The sequence below is a fragment of the Zalophus californianus genome, chromosome 2, assembly GCF_009762305.2.
Source record: "Zalophus californianus isolate mZalCal1 chromosome 2, mZalCal1.pri.v2, whole genome shotgun sequence".
Taxonomy (NCBI): domain Eukaryota; kingdom Metazoa; phylum Chordata; class Mammalia; order Carnivora; family Otariidae; genus Zalophus; species Zalophus californianus.
In genome coordinates, this window is record NC_045596.1 from 19,980,020 (window position 1) to 19,999,686 (window position 19,667).

Below are 19,667 nucleotides of genomic sequence, written 5' to 3' on the forward strand. Positions count from 1 at the left end.
TGCCAAAGGGATGGCCTCCGCTACAGTGACAGTTTTCCTATTTACATAGAAACAACCACCCAGAGCTCATTCCATACATATTTTTCGACGGTGCAAGGAGCCTTCAGCAGCCTACTCCCACCTCATAATCTCAAAACACACGCTTGCAAATGAATGCATTTCCGGGCCCATAGGCAAACACTCGTCCGTAGCTTTGGGAGGTTGCTGTTGACTTGAAGGCTTGCTTCATCTTGGCCATTATGATTCTACATCTGCCTCCTCTCAAGGTCTCTAGATTACTCGAGCCTAAACATCCTCATCTATAAATTGGGGGGCGCTCTCACCTTCCTCCCAAACTCCCTGCAAGGATCCACAGAGCTGATATAGCAAGATGCTCCAGTACTCAGAATGAAGTCACAGTTACTAAGATTTGGGAGGGCTCCTGCAAGCTGGGCCTGGATTTCTTCCCAACTTCCCTGGTGGAACAGGAAAGCTGTACTGTTCAGAGAGTCATGAAAAGAAACATCTCAAAGCACTTGAGATCTTTGAAGGAAGTTTTAGGTTGTGAGCATCAAACCCAGGACGCACATACAGAGTTGCTCTGATTTGCAGTCACCGGCGGAGGAAAATAAGATTGACCAAGAAGACTTTTCTACTGAAGTAAAAGGCTCCGTCCCATCCTACAGAGGGCCACTCTATAATCCGATTTCTCCAGGCTCGGCATTCTGGCACATGTCACCATCTAAATAAGCCATCACTTTTCAAGGCAAGGAAGTGAAGGCTGCCTCTTAAACCAGGAGGAATACCTCCTGTGGTATGTCGGCTTGAAATCAAAACGGGAGACGACAAAGATGCATTTGATTGTTGACTCAGGGAGGATTTTGAATGGGGAGAATATGCTGCTGTGACCCCAAAGAGTCCCATCTTCTAAGAACATTCACCCAAGATAATTTAAATTCCCTTTATCTCCTTTGGAGGAACAGCTTTGTTTAACAAAAGAAAAATATTGAAAGGGTTGCTTGAGATCTTCTGGTGATCTCTCCCTGCGGTGTGAAGAGGTGCTCTGTGTATAGTCTGCCTAGAGTATCAAGAAGACGTTTTCATTTCAATATCCCATGAGAACTTATTAGTGCATCGCTGTTGTCACGATTTCTTCACAGCTTCCTTAACGGATGATTTGCCATTGGAAATTGAGTTGTTTGAAAAGAGAATCTAAGTTCTTTTTTTTTTTTTAAGATGTTATTTATTTATTTGACAGAGAGAGAGACACAGCGAGAGAGGGAACACAAGCAGGGGGAGTGGGAGAGGGAGAAGCAGGCTTCCCGCGGAGCAGGGAGCCCGATGCGGGGCTCGATCCCAGGACCCTGGGACCATGACCTGAGCCAAAGGCAGACGCTTAACGACTTAACCCAGGCGCCCCAGGGATTCTAAGTTCTAAAAGAAAGCCTCGACAACTGTATTTCTAGAACTACAAACATGAAAGTTCTGGTCTGTCGTCTGAGGAGGGGACAAAGGAGGCGGGAAGATATTCACGACCAGACCCTTGGCTGCCACGGGAAAAACACTGCCTTTACCAGGTAAACATCCTAGCTGTTTCTGGCTCTCCACCACGTCTAAGCACGTCAAAGCATTTTGTCTCTGGACTTCCAAAATGGGTTAGGTTAAACGTTGACTATGCTTCCTCCCCACTCAGTCTCAGAGTCAAATATAGAACAAAAAACCCGAACGAGAACACGGAACTACAAGTTAGCAGATCTGGATTTTAGTCCTGCTCTATGAACTGGCTGTGTGACCTTGGACAAGTCACGGGAAAAACAGAAACCAGCCAACATTCACTGAGCACTCAGCAAGTACCAGGTGATGCGCATGATGAGCATTATCATACCAGTTCCTCAGAGGAGCTTTATAAACACGTCTCATTATTACGTTCATTTTGGAGGGGAGGAATGTGAATCTAAGAAAGGGCAGGCAGCTTGCCTGAGATCACCCACTGGCAGGTGGAAGGGTGAAATTCGCATTGGTACTATCAGACCTCAGAAGCCAGGCTCTTACCACCCGCTGCGAGCCGAGATGCTGCCTTGCAACTTTGTGGAAGACCTAATTTGTCCAGCGTGACTTCCAGAGATAGTTGGGAGGTCACATTTGTCCATACACACATGCATATATGGTCTCTGAAAAGCACAAAGCATGACCAAGGCTGAGGACATGGTATTGCTTCTACCTACATTTGAGAAGAACCTTCAAATACATCTGTAGTCAGCTCAAACTGCTATGACAAAATACCATAGTCTGGGGGGCTTATAAACCGTGGAAGATTATTTTTCAGAGTTCTAAGGGCTGATAATCTGAGACCAGGGTGCCAACGCAGTCAGGCTCTGGCGAGGGCCCTCTTGAGTTGTGACTCCTTGGGGCATCCTCAGGGGGCGGGGAGCAGAGCAGAGAAAGCAAGCTCTCTCGTGACTTCTGAAGGGCACTAATCCCATTCACGACAGCTGCACTCTCACGACCTCTTCTCATCCTAACCACCTTTCAGAGGCCCTACCTTCTAAAACCATCACACTGGGGGAGCAGAGTTTCAGTATATGAATGTTGGGGGGACACAAACATCCCGCCCAAAACAGCGATCATAGCCATCTCTCCCTCTGAGTTGAGACACGAACAGGGGAAGAGTGCAGTTAAGTAGAGGCCATAGAAATTCCTCCTTCCCAATCCAGACACAAGGCTGATGGGCAATGTGATGGCTCCGTGTGACATATTCTGCTTTTCTAATAGGTGGGTCTTTTGACTTCCATGTCCCATCTGTTAACCTGACAGCTGGTTCTTTTTCCAGTGCCTTCTGCTTAAATAAGGAGCACTTGCTTTGCAGCTGGAGGGGTAAATATTTTACCCACTGTCTTGCCTTTGGGATAAACATGCAATATGGGTGACTCTGGGTCAGAGTGTATCCTTCTACCCCCTTCCTGCTAGACGAAAAAGTGAAGAAAATCATTGTGCCTCTCCCTCCCAGGCCTGTCACATGTGTGCCAAAGCTGTCTGCTTCTGGCTAAATGCAAAGTCTCACAGCAACCCGTACCTAAACACTTACTGGTGCGTTTTCTTCCCCACACTGAGCTAATGAAGAAGGCATCTTAACAACCACTCCCCCAAAAGCAGTCACATGCTTCCATAAATAAACTAACTAAAGGTAAATAAAATTTAAAAAACATATTTTGAATGGGTAAAATTCTTTACTTTTCCAAATCCTGGAACTATTTCCCCCCACTATTTCTCAAGACATCTCTTCCATTACTAAGCCAGAATTCTCTCCTTTGCGTTGGGCTATGTTTTTCCTCTCCATAGCACCAATGACCTTTAACATCCGATAAATTTTAATTATTTTGTTTATTGTTGGTTCATAGCATCTCTACTAGAATTAAGGTGACTATATTATTTATCATCTAAACCAAGAGGTTTGGGAGAGTGAAAAGGAGCACTAATACAAATTATGCCAGGACAAAACTGAGACGTTCTCGAGGAAACACAGCTGTGGTTGCCCTACCTACAAGGCAAGTTCCAGAAGCTCGGGGACTTGGGTGTGACTTTTCTCACACGGGTGTCTCTACTGTCTAAGACCATAAGCACAGACACCCATGAGATGCTCTGTAAATAGGTGCTGAGTCATGGTGGCTCCGAGCATGGGCTCTGAGTGGATGGCAGGGGTTCAAACTCTGGCTCCCACCCCAGTGAATTATATCATTTCCCTGCGGTAATTTCCCTGACCACCATAGGCTTCAATTTCCTCATCTGTCAGATGGACACCAATGGGAGTACCCACCTCGAACAGCTGTGTGAGAACTAAATGAGCTCATCCACAGTGCAGTGTTGAGCACGGGGCCTGCACACGGCAAGAGCGGGCACTCCAAAACATTGGCTGCCAGCATCACTACTGGTCATTCCAAGACTGTCTGAAGAAGGTGCGTAGAGCAGATGGTTATGACACTGCCTACCCAGCCTTAATGTGACAACAGTAGAAGCCTCCTGTGTCTACAGGATGCCTGGTTGTGCCTGGCCGACCCTGAGATGGGCCCCTGGCCTGAGCCTGGCCTAGAGGAGCTCTCACTTGGGACCGAGGAGCAACTTTTTTCTAGAGATCAAAGATGTGGAGTCTGTAGTCCTCATGCGATCGACAGTCACACTTCCCATCCTACAGAGAAGGCAAGTCCACAAAAAGAAAATGACAGCTGCCGAGGGCAGAGGAGGGAGCTGGGATACCTGAGGCCCTGGCTCCATCTCTGCCTCCCTGCTCACTGCTCAACCGACCCCTCTGAGGTCCTATGAGCCAGGAACCTCCCCTGTGGCCCCAGCCACTTCAACCTGCCAATTATAAACAGAAGGGTCCTGACAAGGGCCGTGGTAGGCAGATTCAACACACAAATATACAACTGATTAAAAAAAAAAAATTAAGGGGGCTGAGGAGGAGAAGGAAAGGATGATACATATCCACTGGTGCTCGCCCTTTGCCAGGCACCATAGGGAGGAATCTGCCGGCACTACTATGTGCTGGGTACCATATTTATTCCCATTTTATGGATGAGACCGCTGAGACTCAGACACCCAAAGGAACCTTCCCAAGGCCACACAATTAGTTTACTGGGTGTCACTGCTGGCTTCCTAGCAGCCCTTCTATCCTCGGTGATTAATCGAAGCCAATCAACATATGGCACTCTTCTGGGGAATGTCAGTAGACCAGGAATGGGAGCATGTCCTACATTAGCCCAGTTAGACTGGAGAGGAGCACTTCCATTTCATGGCTGGGGGTTTTGCCTCTCCTGCTTAGGGGAACCAGCCGTAGAAGAAAGCTAAGTTCTTTCTTCTAAGCAAAGAAGAAAGAGAAAGTTCAAGAGTTCTCTTACTCTTCAAGAGAGAAAGCTGATGTTAAAATTGGCACTGTGGTAGAGTGGGTCAGATAAAATACAGGCTGCCCTGTTCAGTTTGAATTATAGATACACAATGAAAAATGTTTTGGCATAAATTTGTCCCAAATATTGCATGGGTCATACTTTTTTTTTTTCTTAAGGAAGCTCCATGCCCAGCGTAGAGCCCAGCATAGGCCTTGAACACAGGACCTGAGATCATGATCATGACCTGAGCTGAGATCAAAAGGCAGATGTTTAATTGACTGAGCCACCCAGGTGCCCCAAGGGCCATACTTTTATACTAAAAAAGTTCTAATTGTCTATCTGAAATCCGAATTTCTCAAGCGTCCCGTATTTTTTTTAAGATTTATTTATTTAAGAGAGACAGAGAGCGTGTGCATGCACACAAGCACGGGGGCTCAGCGTGGAGCCCAAACGCCGGGCTCGATCTCATGACCTTGGGATCATGACCTGAGCCAACGCTTGAGTTGGACACTTGGCAGACTGTGCCCCTCTAGGCGCCCCCCCCCCCCAGGTGTCCTGTGTTTTTAGTTGCCAAGTGCGGCACAATGGAGAGAAGGAGTACACACAATGGAGAAGTAGGAAGCACTACCTCTGAACTTCTGGTTCTGCAAGGCCATTGATTTCTTTACTGTTTAAACACTTTAGAATTTCAGTCGCCTGTACCCCAACACATCCTACTTCATGCAGCAAGTCAGAGGTTCCAACCCAGGCAGGAAGGATACAGAGGCAAAGTCACACCCACGTACAAATCCCAAAGGGACAGAAACTGAACGCCATATTCAAGTCTAAAAAGCCAACGCTTAGGACATTGAACTTGTTCTCTCAGAGCTATATGAATGCAGCTTGACAGACTTACTGGAATTCTTCAGATTCTCCTCAGTCAATGTAAATTTTTTATTATAAAGTCACGGTACATGAATTCACTTAAACTGTAAAACCCCTTCATGAATACTAACAAACTCAAAAACCTCAACAAAGATGACTGTTCATAGCCACCAAAAACACAAAAACATCTAGCAATTCCAGATTAAGGAGCCCAATTTTTAGACACTCATGATAAAATTACATCCTTGTAATTTTGTTTAAAAAAAATTAGCTCCATAGCAAAATTTGACTTTAGGTCAAACCTCAAGCATTATAAAATAAATAAAATAGGAAGAGAATATAGAATGAGCAAAACTAAATAACCAAATGGGTAACCATAGGGCTGTGTTGCGTTGCAGTTTAAAAGTCCCGTGTGTGTGTTTGTATGTGTGTGTGTGTCTTGGGCATACTATTTACTCAGTATCAAAAATCTCAAGGAAATGGACCCAACGAGTTTATGTTTGATATCAGGTATATCGTCAATGAACAAAAATAGGATGTTGAGTTAGCCATTAGAGCTATGAAGAGACAAAGCAATTCCTGTATCTTTATTTGCATCTACCAGTTTTGAAGCCCTGTTCTGGGGTAGAGGCTTCTCCATAACGTGGAACACACAGCATTAACATCACCATCATCTGGGCTCCCTTCAAGCAAATAAAAAGCTGTAATTCAGGGCATGTCAGTAGAGAACAATTACGAAGTTGAGGAAAGGTCTGACAGAGATATATTTGGAAAACAACAACATATATATGTATTACACACCCGGATTAAAAGAAATATGATTTATGATATTCCTGAACATAATGTTATGAAAATCTTTTTTTAAATTATTTTATTTATTTATTTGACAGAGAGAGAGAGAGAGACAGCAAGAGAGGGAACACAAGCAGGGGGAGTGGGAGAGGGAGAAGCAGGCTTCCCGCTGAGCAGGGAGCCCGATGCGGGGCTCGATCCCAGGACCCTGGGACCACGACCTGGGTGGTCGTTGGGCTCCTTAATCTGGAATTGCTAGATGTTTTTGTGTTTTTGTGAGCCGAAGGCAGACGCTTAACGACTGAGCCACCGAGGCACCCTGTTATGAAAATCTTAACTGTCCCCAAATTAATCTAGAAATTTAACAAAGCTTCAATCAAAATACCAATAGGTTGGTTGGTTGGTTTTGGTGGAATAAGAGAAAGGCTTGATAAAATGTTTGTAAGTTTTATCTGGAAAAAGTAACAAATAAGAAACACGTGAATAGCAAGAGCAAGGGAAGGAGACTACCCAAACATATGTCACAAGTATTGTAAAGCCAAAACCATTAGAATAATGTGGTACAACCCCGGGACTACACAGGAAGCTCCATGGAACAGAAAAGAAAGTTCAGAAACAGATCCACAAATATATAAGGATTTGTTCAACGACACAAGTATCTAAAATCTATGGGGAAAAAATGGATTCACCTATAAACAACGTTGGCTACCATTTTAGTAGAAAAGAACATGTGAGTTTTGCTGGTGAGACGTTTTAAAAGCCTGAAGTGGTAAAGGCTAAATGGGAGAACAGAATCCATCCATAACAGTATGCTAAAGAGTGATAGCCCTGAGCTCCCAACTCATGGCTCCTGACAGGATTCCCAACAAGAAAGGGAATGCTGTCAACTGGTGTGCCGCCTTCCCCTCCATTGGACCTCACTGGGTTTCCTTCCACACCAGCCCCGCACCACCAACCCTTCTTCTCAGAGAGCATTTCTCTACCATCCACTCCCCCACTCTGTAACACAAAAGGATTCTGGGAAGCTAAGAGAAGTTCTCTACACAATTTGGATTCCCTGATTCCTCCAGTCATTGTAAGGTATCAACTTGAACAACCCAAGAGTCACTGAACTTCAGGAATAAGTCTTACCTGCTTCCTCTTTTCAGGGGGAAGTGACAGATCTCCATCCTAAAAAGAAACAAATGTCACACTTTACTTAAAAAAAAATACGTGCTTAAATTTAAGGAACTGAACCAAACTCTGAACTAAATTCCGACCCTCCCACTCCTGCCCCCTGAAATCGAGTGTGCTGAACCAAATTCAAATATACTTTCTTTTTAACATTTTTTTTTTTATTTGAGAGAAAGAGAGAGAGAGAGCGTGAGTGGGGTGGGGAGAGGGAGAAGCAGGCTTCCTGCTGAGCCAGAAGCCTGACATGGGGCTCGATCCCAGGACCCTGGGATCATGACCTGAGCTGAAGGCAGATGCTTAATCGACTGAGCCACCTGGGTGCCCCTCAAATATACTTAAAAAAATTAGGTATAAACTGAACCAGTTATTTTGGAAACACCTCTAAGAAATCAGTTCCACTTAGGACCAAACCTATATACTTTCTAAAACCATACGAATCAAGTAAATGCACGAATAAACTGGATTTATCAAAATTGTTTTTGAGCAGAGCCAAACCAGACAGTATTTCATTTGGTTTGAGTTGAATCCCTCTTTTAAATAGTTAGAACCAAAGGCACGATAGTGGACGTGCACACGCTTGAGTTTTCTCTATGGGCTGAACAATTTTGGGGGCGGTAGGAAGAGGGGATAGGACATGCTCAAAGTGAGAGAGAATTAACTGGGAACTTGCACTCCTATCATACTTTCTGTCTTAAAACGATTCAATCCCCCCCACCTTCTGGTGCCACCTGGAATAAAAAGAGCTCAGGTGAACGTGTAAATGCTCAGTTAATGAGCACGCTTCTCTCCGATGCTGCCCGAATGTAAGTCAACATTATTTTGACCTGTGGAATCTTCCTATTCTATTTCTGCTCCAGGACAGTTCAACGACCCCAGCACAGACAGCTAAATGTTAGCCGTTGGGTCGGCGCTCAAACACAGAGATCGTATCCGTGAGAGAAAAAAGTACAATGCAGAATAGTGCTCTGCTATTGGTACCCTCCATCTCAGTATAATCTGTATCCTTAAAAATCTCACCACATGAAAACCCAGAGAGAATCTAAATGCCTGGGATAAGGGAAAGGTTAAAGAAATTATGGAAATGTTACTATGCAACTGTTTTTAAAGATGAATTAAATTTGTATGTACGGCCTAGAGTGACGACCCAGACAAAGTACTGAGCGAAAGGTGAGTGCTGGAACAACCTTGACACAGTGCTGACCAACAGCACTCTGCAGCGATGGAAACGCTCTGTATCTCACTGTCCAATACAGCGACCATCTCGGAAATCTTCTATATCCACGTAATCCTATATGGTAGCCAATGGCCACCTGTGGGGATTGAACCCATGAAATGTGCTGAGACTGAAGAACAGAGTTTTCAATTCTACTGAATTCTAATTAATTTCAAATGAAATTTAAATAATCACATGTAGCTAGTGGCTTCTGGATTAGTGCAGATTTATAATACGAATCCTCTTTAAAAAGCCCCATACAGGGGCGCCTGGCTGGCTCAGTGGGTAGAGCATGCAACTCTTGGTCTCCGGGTGGTGAGTTCTAGCCCCACCTACCCTGGGTGTAGAGATTACTTAAAAAAAAAAAAAAAAAGAAAGAAAGAAACAAAACAAAACAACAACAAAATGATAAAAAAGCCCCATACAAATAAATTAATAAGGAGGCATGTACAAACATGTGTGTATGTGTGCATATTCCATAGGTGCTGGGGCAAGCAGTCTGGAAGCACAGGCACACCAGCCAGTGACTGGGGCTGGGTTGTGGAGGAAATAGGGGTGACAACTTGCGCTTCTTCATTTTTCCACTTTGGGAACTGTTTGAATGCGATCCTTTTTTTTTTAAGAACTGGCATGTTAAAATCCTCACTTTTTTTTTTCTTTCTAAATTTTAATTCCAGCGTAACCCACTTTCTATCTTAATGAGGGCACAAGAACGTTGCCGTGATGTAAGACGTACTATCAGCTCCCGGTACTTCTTCTTCAGGGACTGGTGGCGCTCTCGAAGCTGATTGGCCATGAGTTTGTACTGGTCCCTTTCTTGCTGGCATGTGTCCAGCTCCTTGGAGAGGATCAGCAGGGCTTCCTTTTTACTCTCCAGCTTTCTTTTACACACCAGGTACTGCAAAACAAACAAATCCAAGCAGCTGGTCAAAAACGTCAATAGACCTCCGTTTAACACACCCTGTGTGTCACGCATCCTGCCCAGTTGGTTTTGTTTTGTGGAGTTTTTTGTTTTTAGAGAACATATACCCAGAGACATTGGTCAGTAAATGACTTACGCAGTAAGCATACACTATGCAGACTGCTACAGTACCAGATGTACGCCCCTCACCACCGAACCAAAACCTTGGGTGTTCATGAACTTCAGCAAACTGGCATAAACGGACAAAATAATTTAACTGACATATAAGTAAAAAAGCAAAATTTTTTAAGTTACACGGATAGATAGATAGCTGGACCCAAATTTTGTTTTAAAAGGATTTATATATTCAGTAAGATTATGTAAAATTTTATTAAAATCCAATGAAATGATATACACAGAAAGATTATTCAATACAAATTTTGTAAAAATATTGGTAACAACTCTTGACACCTGTTTTTTACAATTTTATTCTTTGTGCTTTTCCATGTTTTCTAAATTTTCTAGAAGAAACCCATATGGCTATACTATAATAAAGAAATACAAAAAGTGTTATTAGAAATGACTTAATTGAACTATAAATCACTGCAGTAGATTTCACTTGCCCGTTCAACCCAGCAGACATTTTCTCACCTGAGAATGTTTGCTCACTACCTCCACCAAGATGTGTACAACGTTCATAATTCCAATGCAGGCACCCACTACCCAGGGACCAACTCTGTTCAGCCACACTTTGATTGCCCCCAAACAGTTGGGAGTACTTGGCTGGAACTCTTCCTCAGAGAGACAGGATTTCTTTGTCCCTCCTTCTCCCCATCCCCCACCCCTCACACTGACCATGAACCACCCTCACCTGATAATCACCCACCACATGGGCCAGTGTGAGCCTGACTGGAACTCTTTACTTTTAGGGGACGTACTGCGCCGTCTGGGGTTATTCACGTATGTGAAATGTGGCATTAAATACCTTTTGAATTTGCCCCATAAAAGACCAAATTCAGAGCATTCATGAAAACAATTTATAGTTTCATTATACACGCTGACGTGAGCACTTTGTCATTATGGACACTCACACAAAGCAGAGAGGGAATCAGCGCTCCCATACCATTGAAGTCAATGCTTTTATTGGACAAAAAGCATTACTCATATATAGTGCTTGCTTGGAACTGACTTTGTTAAGTTCAATTTCAAATAAATAAAAGAGGAAAAAGAGTTTTGTGCATTAGCACAATTTTTTTTCCTTAAAAAAAAAAAGTAATTACTTAGCTTCAAAAACAAAGGGGAAAGAAAAGCCATTCTGAGACAGATTTGAGTTCTAAGAGAGGACAATTCCACCTTGGGTGAATCTTATTCCTGGCAGTAATGAGGTTGGAATCCTGCCTTAAAACGTCCTGGATTTTTAAGACTTTGACATCGTCTTCATGGAGGCAAAATGGTTCTGTTGCCACTGTGATTTCTCAGGAGTAAAATCCCCAACGAGTAAATATCAGAGGAGAGAGGCTCAAAAACCTAACCAGCAATGTCCTAAGGGAGGTATTGAGATTTCACAGGAAAAAATCCCATTTACACACAATTTAACAGATCTGCCCTTGTGCCTTTGGTTCTTTGCCTGCGATCGGCAGCCTCGGTTGTCAGTGCTGTTAGTATTGGTGGCACGAAAATGGCCACCTTTGTCCCTTCGATTCATCAGATCCAACTCTGAGGCCCCAAAGATACTGTCTTCCAACTGTGGGGAAGAAAATTCCAATTGTGTGGAGACACTGTAAGGTGCCATAGGCGAGATTAGCTGTAACATCTGGTCTCCTGAAGGCGAACAGGTAAGGGCCACCCCTCAGTGGCAAAGTGGAAATTTAGGTTCCCTGAACTTGACCTGCTGTCCGTTAGGATCCAAGAGAGAAGCTGTTCCTCTCCCAAGGCCTGGTTCAAATAGGGCCTCGGAAGCTGGGAAGGGCAGTGATAGGACTCCCTTCCCTTGGGTCCAAAGTACCTGGTAGAAAACAGGCACAGAGGCCTCTGTGAAGAGAGTGACCTGGGATCTGCTGAGCAGCATCACTGCACTTGGATCCCCTTCAGGGCAGGGAAAACAGGACAATCATACCCCTCCCACGGGGTCAGAAAACAAATGCCTTCCGTACAGAACCTAAAGCCAACAGCAGCAAAAGGGCGGTCTTTAGGAACCCACTGCTCGAATGATCTTCCTTCTGCTTACTATGGTCTAGAACAGCAAATGGCAAAAATTGCCCTCCGTGCCATTTATTTGGCTGAAGCCTCATTTCTGAAGCAGCTCAAAGTGGTGCTGCCCTGAAGATGGGACAGCTCCCCCATAGCCCCCTGACCCTGGTGTGGCAGCATCAAGAAGGAAGGCTAGAAAACACTGCTCTGTGTGCCCCCCGCCAGGGTGGGGGGGAGGTGCTTGTGAAAATGCGGATGCCCGGTCCTGAGTCTCCAGTACCGGCTCAGGAACCTGCACTGTTAGCCCGTTGCACAGGGGGTTCTTACTCTGGCCACACTCTGAAAACCCAGGCTCTAGAGGCCTCCAGCTTCATGCTGCCTCAGGAGTTAGAACCCTAACTGCAACAGTTAGAGAGGCCGGCAGGGGCCCGCAGGTCCAGGGGCAAGGCAGGGTCCCGGGACCGTTCTGGGGCTATCTGTGCCACTTGTTGTAGCCCAGATGCGTTCTGAACAAGTGCATGCATGGGCTCCGTTTTCCTGCACCCGGCCAAAGAGCCTACATCTTTTGTCAAAATAACAGTAGAAAACTCTAGGAGGGGTGTGTGTGTGTGTGTGTGTGTGTGTGTGTGTGTGTGTGTGTGTGTGTGTGTAGGTGATGAGGGATCAGAAGGCAAGCTGAGGACAAAGCAGAAGCTCACACCCCACACACCCCCCCATATATGTGACATTCCTCATGCACTCCTAGCTGCCCTAAATAGTTAAGAGTTAAGGTCTTATAGAAGTCACAATCCTACAAGACAGGAGTCTCCCTCAGTTTACACAAGTCTTAGCAATTTACAAGAACAAAGCAATTCTATCAATGGTCTTCCAGAAGGGAATGTAAATACAATTAAATGTCATTATAATCTATAACCCATTGACAAATACTTGAAGCAGGCAAAGTGTAATGTTCCTTCAGAAAGCTCCCAACTATCTTACTGTTAATGCCTTACTACAGGGGTAAACAACCTTAACTCGACAATGGCAAGGCCTCCGGTATCCTTTAACATGTGAAACTTCTTTCTCGAAACCTCCCTTTTTCCTGATTTCCCCCAACCCCCTAGTATCTAATCAGCCGCCCCCCCCCCCCAGCCCCAGGCAGCAGATCCTTCTGCCCACGGGTCCTATGCTTTAATGAACTACCATTTTGGATCAAAGACATCTCAAGAATTCTTTCTTGGTCGTTGGCTCCAGACCTCACCCCACCAAACCTCACCTACATTCGAAAACCACATCAGAGGGGGCGATCCTGGGGAATGGGAAGGAATTTCTCATACTCGTTCTAAAATGGTTATAGTTCAGTCCACGTGGTGGCAGCTGTTAAAATGACCCATTTCCTAGCCCTCTGATTGGAAACAAAACAACAAAACTGGAAGGAAAGGAAAAGGTCCTGAAGAGCCTTCCTTGTTGGCAGCTCTGAACAACGGGCAAGTGCAGGGATCCAGCCCCAGCTTCGAGAGGGACCAAAAATAGAACAGAAAGCTGGACCAACCAAGTTACTGTGCTTGAGACATTTCAGCTCCTAAAGGAGGATGGGGTAAGTGTAGAGGATGGAGGAGGTGGACGGCAGAAAATCAGCAGGCAGAGCCAGGAGGCCTCCGTCCAGAAGTAGGTCTCGAGAGGAGCTAATCATGAACTGCGGGGGCCTTGGAAAAGCCACAGAACAGAACACACACACTGCCTGGAAGATGAGAGGAGTTCCCAAGTTCCCCGCAACTTGAGGAACCCATAATTTTTTTTTTTTATTTATTTGATAGAGAGAGAGACAGCAAGAGAGGGAACACAAGCAAGGGGAGTGTGAGAGGGAGAAGCAGGCTTCCCGCGGATCAGGAAGCCCGATGCGGGGCTCGATCCCAGGACCCTGGGATCATGACCTGAGCCGAAGGCAGACACTTAACGACTGAGCCACCCAGGTGCCCCTAGGAACCCATAATTTTAACACCACAATCCAATATCACTGGGGGTAAAGGGTGTGCGGGAAAACACGGTGCGGGGGGGGGGGGGCGGGGAGGCGGGTAGGGGGCTCCCGTCCCGGAGGTAGGACTTACTTCAAGCATCCAGAAATCGCTTCCTCTGCCTTTTCTAGGTCAGAACTGGCTCAACGGTTTCCAAAGATCATCCATGACCATGGCAGTTCCAGAATCTCTATATGGCAGGGGCTATCGGACACCACCCATTACCATTTACGGCAGAATGAGAAAAGGCTAATGCCTATGTGGTTGACATGAATGTCTCTAATATTTCCAGCTCTCCTTTCCTTCCAGGCCCATGGCAGGACTATCCCTCCCCATACTTTGGCGTAAGGTAGAGCCATGTAACTTGCTTTATCCCATAAAATGGGCCTGGCAGGGACAGGAGGTTCTCCCAGGGTGAAAGCACTTAAGAGTCAACGTAAGAGTCACCACACCTTCTCCTCCGCGGCTGCAACGGGTATGGAAGCAGGTGGGGCCAAGAGAATGAAACCGCCTGGAGTGCGGTGCCAACACAGCGGACGACTTGCCTTGGAGAGTCATTTGGGTCCACAGAGAAAGTGACATGATCCAGAAGTAAAATTCCGTGGTGTTAAGGTACAGATTTGGGGGAAGTGTTTGTTACCAGAGCCTAACTTAGCCCGTCCTGACTCCCGCAGTCTGTATCAAAGAATGCGAGCGTAGGGAGACCAGTGGAGAGGATGCCCCTGCTCTGTGCTTCTGCCAAGCCACCACAATGATGAAGATCCATTATTCTTATTATCATGATGAACCAAAAACAAAGTTTTTGCGACAAATGCTTTCCGCATATGGGTGCCTTCAATCCTCCCAGCAACACCGTGAGGTGACTCTGCTATCACTGTGTACGGTGTGGAAGGGTTTATGTAATGTGCCAAGGGGCGGGCAGAGTCAGAATTTGAACCCAGATCTCTGTAGAGCCAACCCCTGGAAGGCCCCAGTGCCCAATAAACTAAGCATTCTGTGAAAAAGAAAAATACCAGAATATTCATGGAGTCGGTTCCTATGTGGAGTTGGTATTCCCAGCATGAGGAAGCTAAGGAAGGGTGGTTTTGAATTTGGCTACTTTTTAGACCGGAAACAAAAGAGCGAAACCTTCATCTCTTCCCCCATTCCCCTCCAAATCTCGGGGGTCTGCCTCTCCTTTCCTCGGACAAGGCCTGAAGGAAGAAGGGAAAAAACAAAAGACTCCACAAGCATCTCTTCCCTGTGCTCCTTGAGAGGGAGCCAAGTGGAAGCAATAAGGTTTCTATCCACTTATAAGAAATGGGATAAACTACAGGGCATCAGAAAAGAACCAGAGGGCTATTTCCTCCAGAGTGGCCAGGTTGGAACAGTTTTCTCTAAGCTGTTGCTGGTCTCAGCCACCCATTCAACAAATATTTTCTCCCAAAGGGATAAACAGTCCTGTTGATTTTGAAAATGAAAAACATGATACCTGGATAACAAACCTTATTTCCACAATCCCTTATGGGTTTTTCTGTATCCCACAGCATTCTGAAAACCGAAAACGTGTTCACGTCCAGTTAGTGACCCCAGTCATGTGAGGGCGTTTATGGTCTTTATGCCATTAAATGTGAATATTCATACATTTGCTGAAGACAAATCAATGTGTTTGATTATTGACTAAGTCACCGCCCTAGACTCTGCTGGGGCCAATATATAATGTACCGTATGCTTACGGCATTTCCTCTCAGATTCCAATAACTCCTGCATCTGAAACACCTCTGGGGCCCAAGGATTTTAGATAGGGAACCTGACTTTTACTTGAAAGTCTCCCTCGCTAATCCCTACATAGTTTCAATGACACGTGTGTGACTAACACCTGATCTTCCTCAAACAGTAATTGTCCCAAACCTAAGCGTTCATTAGATTTTGACTTCCTCGTGTAGACCAGGAAAAACGAAAAGTACATTACGTGCAGTAAATCTTCAAGCTGCCATAATGCTATGTGTCTATTCCCATAGCTCGTATTTTCTTTTTTCTTTAGAATTAGCATTGAATGCTGGAACTGGGATAGACCTCACAGATAACCCAAGCGACTTGCCAAAAACTGCAAAGAACAAGGTCCCTGGCTGCTGTATATTCTCTAACAGTGTTTTCCAAGTCATGGGTCGTGACACCTTCATCTGGGTAGCGAGATCAATTCACTTGCAACCCCTCATTTTCTTTAAAAAAAAAAACAACAAAAAAAGATGCAGCATAGAACAGATGGCAATGTGCATCCCATGCAATTTCACCAAACTTCTCTTTTTGAACATGTGTGTAGGAATAAACACACACACCCCTGCATATTGTCACACATTTACTGTGGGCCATCATTCTACAAGCTTGTTCACTACTATTCTGCAGTAAGCCACTCTGTGCATTTACTCATTCACTGGACAAATATTTAATGAAGGTCACCAACTGAGGCAAGCGTGGGATGAGGGGGTGGGTGTATGGGCAGGGGGGAAAACTACTTGGAGGAAATGGTGCTTGGTGGGTTTTGAGAGATGGGTGGCCATAACGGCACCCGAATAAAGACCATTATGTAATGCAGATGATTAGCACTTTGGGATTGAGGCACAGCCCTGATTAAGTAATACCTGCCCTGCCCACCTCACTGAGCTCGAAATGGAGGGTGCCATGCGAAAATTTGACTTTGTACACTTTTTCAAAATGAAAGGTATTTTTCTTCTCGCACTTAAAGCCAATAAAATGCTCTCACAGACACTCCCTCATTTGATGGTCCACATTATATGACGAGTGGGACAAAAACTGTTTCTCTCATTTGACAAAATAGCTGAGATTGTCTTTCCCAGAGTCACACAACTAACTACTGTCAGCTCAAACCAGGGCTCTTTTTTAAAAAAGATTTTATTTATGTATTTAAGAGAGAGCGAACACAAGCTGGGGAAGAGGGAGAGGGAGAAGCAGACTCCCCGCAGTGCAGGGAGCCTGATGTGGGGCTCGATCCCAGGACCCTGGGATCATGACCTGAGCCGAAGGCAGATGCTTAACCAACTGAGCCACCCGGGTGCCCCTCAAACAGGAGTCTTAACTACAAATTCCAGGCTCTTTTTAGTATTCTATTTTGGTACCAAATACATTATTAGCAGGTCCACATATTACCTCTCTTGGGTCTAACCACATTTCTAAGAAGATACTCTGAGAGATCATTGTGTACCGAGCGCAGGGCATTTTGACTCATAGCATGTTGAGGCCCCTGTCTGGAAGACAGGCAGATCTCCTGGGGCCTTTTCAATCATATTGCATGGGGGAAGGGCTGAGGTGCAAGAGGCCACCTAGCAATCTGCTCAGGTATCAACTAACCCCATCCCCGAGAGTTCTGGCTGGCCGTGTGCTGATGACCACACCGGGCTTGTCACCAGCTGAATCACGGGCACGAGACACTTAGTTTTTCAAAAGGGCACTTGGACACAGTTATGTTGGCTGTGATTCAAGCCCCGGGCCCTCTTCTCTTCGCTAACTCAAATCCTTCCCCCACCTCAACCAGGGGGATCTCATTCATTTCAATGGCTTTTCCGTCATCTCTGTGCTGATTTCACCCAAACTGGTGTCACCAGCTCAGACTCTCATCTGCACTCACTCTCATCTCTAACTGGATGCCTCCATCTGAATACCTGAGAGGCAGCTTGGTCTATGACCACATCAAGCCCACTCCAACCTCAGGGCCTTTGCACTGCTATTTCCTCTGCTTGGACTGCATGGCCCGTTCCCTGGCTTCCTTCCAGTCTCTGTTGTAACGTCTCCTTCTCAGGAAGCTCATCCCTGTCTGTTAGCCCCCAGACTCAATCCTCTTATGCTGTGTTACTTTCCTTCATTGCACTTATTACTTGACCTTGAGTTATATAACTCACTCTGGGCTTATTTTCAACCTCTCTCCAGATGCCTGGCACTAAGAACAATGCAGGGTACATAGCTGAGGCTCAATACATACATATAATGAATGAGAAAATGGCATACATTATCTTACCTCGACGTCCTCTGACACATGTGGCTTTGTCCCCTTTTGACAGATTCTCAAACTCACGAAGGTGGTAAAGACCTCAGGAATCCTCTCAGCCAGGCCCCTAATTGCACAGATGAGGAAGCTGGGACTCAGCATGGTACACTGGCTTACCCAGGGCTGACTCGTAGGACCCAGAGCCAAAACCTAAGCTGGGGGTTCCTCAGTCCAGTGCATTTCTCTCCACCCACCAAATCAAGGTACACAACCCTGGCGAGACATAAATGCCTATAAACTTAGAATGGTGCCTGGTACTTTTTTATAGTAATAAAAATTATTAATATCATACAAAAGATAATAATAGATGATAATATGTCGCCTGATCATCATTCACTAATCATTACTAACTACAGCATGCTAGTAACGAAGCTCCCAGAAACACAGGGAAAGGCACTTTAAAGTAATGGCTGACTTTCAGCTCAGGTCATGATCCCAGGGTCCTGGGATCGAGCCCCACATCGGGCTCCCTGCTCGGCAGGAAGCCTGCTCCTCCCTCTCCCACTCCCCCTGCTTGTGCCCCCTCTCTCGCTGTGTCTCTCTCTGTCAAATAAATAAATAAAATCTTTAAAAAAAAAAATAAAGTAATGGCTGACAGATCAGATCGAACTGCGGGATCTGACAGCCTTTTTATCTCCAGCCAGAAGGAGCTACAATACCCGCATTTAGATCTTGGCTTGACCACTCCCTTGCTACGTGATCAATTACTTAGCCTCTCCGTGCCTTAGTTTCTCCACTTGTTAAATGGGTATAATTATAGTATCTTCATAGGGCTCATGCAAGAATTAAAGCAATTCGTATGTACAAAACATTTAAAATAGTAAGTGCTGTCTGTGTATTGCTGTTCTACCCATTTTAATCACAAGGAGAGGATCACAGCTCAGCAAAGAAGGGGCTCGAAGTGTTGGAGGAAGATGTGAACATTTGAAATGGATCCCAAAGGACAGATGGAGGGGTTCGTTTTGTTGGGGAGTAGATGAAGTTGTGACAGGCAGTGGTGATGGGAAAACAATATCCCCAGCAGGGAAATGGCCAGAGCAAAACACAGAGGTGAGACACGGGGAGACATGCTGTCGGAACAGCGAGCGACACGCTGGGCTGTCTCTGGCGTCGGGTGGGAATGAAGCCTGCATCAGATAAAGCTGGAAAGAGAGACAGATGGGTGGTCAGGTCAGAAAGGGCCTGGAAGTCAGGCTGAAGAGTTCAGATTTTATTCTTCCAGCAAGCAGGAGCCCTGAGGGGCTCTGAATAGGGGAGTGACATTAAGAATCCTCTGAGGAAGACAATTTCATCCTGACATCATGTGGCGTAAATTATCTTTGACTCTACAGCTTGGGTAAAATTGGTTGCCAAGCTCCCAGGGGGAAGGGAAGGCAGCTGGGGATCAGGGCCTGCTTTGCAGACACACCTCTGGATCCTGCAGTTTGATCTGATCTGTCAAGCCTACAAAGAACACACTGACTTTGCTGTTTCTTAATATGGATTCTGTTATCACCTTGTCTAACGCAATTCTGTTAGGTAGGGTGCTACCCAGGCAACCAGAAGCAGGCATGGGTTTAGCCTCAGCCACGGCAGCTGGTATCCGAATCCTATCGGTGGGCAAATGGGTCACATGGCTGCCCAACCGCCTGACAAAGGG

At 45.5% G+C, this 19,667-nt stretch overlaps 1 protein-coding gene across 1 annotated transcript in view; it reads right to left on the reverse strand.

The window, feature by feature from the left end:
* CCDC149 (coiled-coil domain containing 149) overlaps window positions 1–19,667 on the reverse strand; it is a 101,486-nt gene that overhangs the window by 58,031 nt on the left and 23,788 nt on the right. Inside the window, 2 exon segments of the mRNA XM_027597576.2 lie at window positions 7,647–7,685; window positions 9,638–9,799. Coding sequence (XP_027453377.2) covers window positions 7,647–7,685; window positions 9,638–9,799 — 201 coding nt within the window.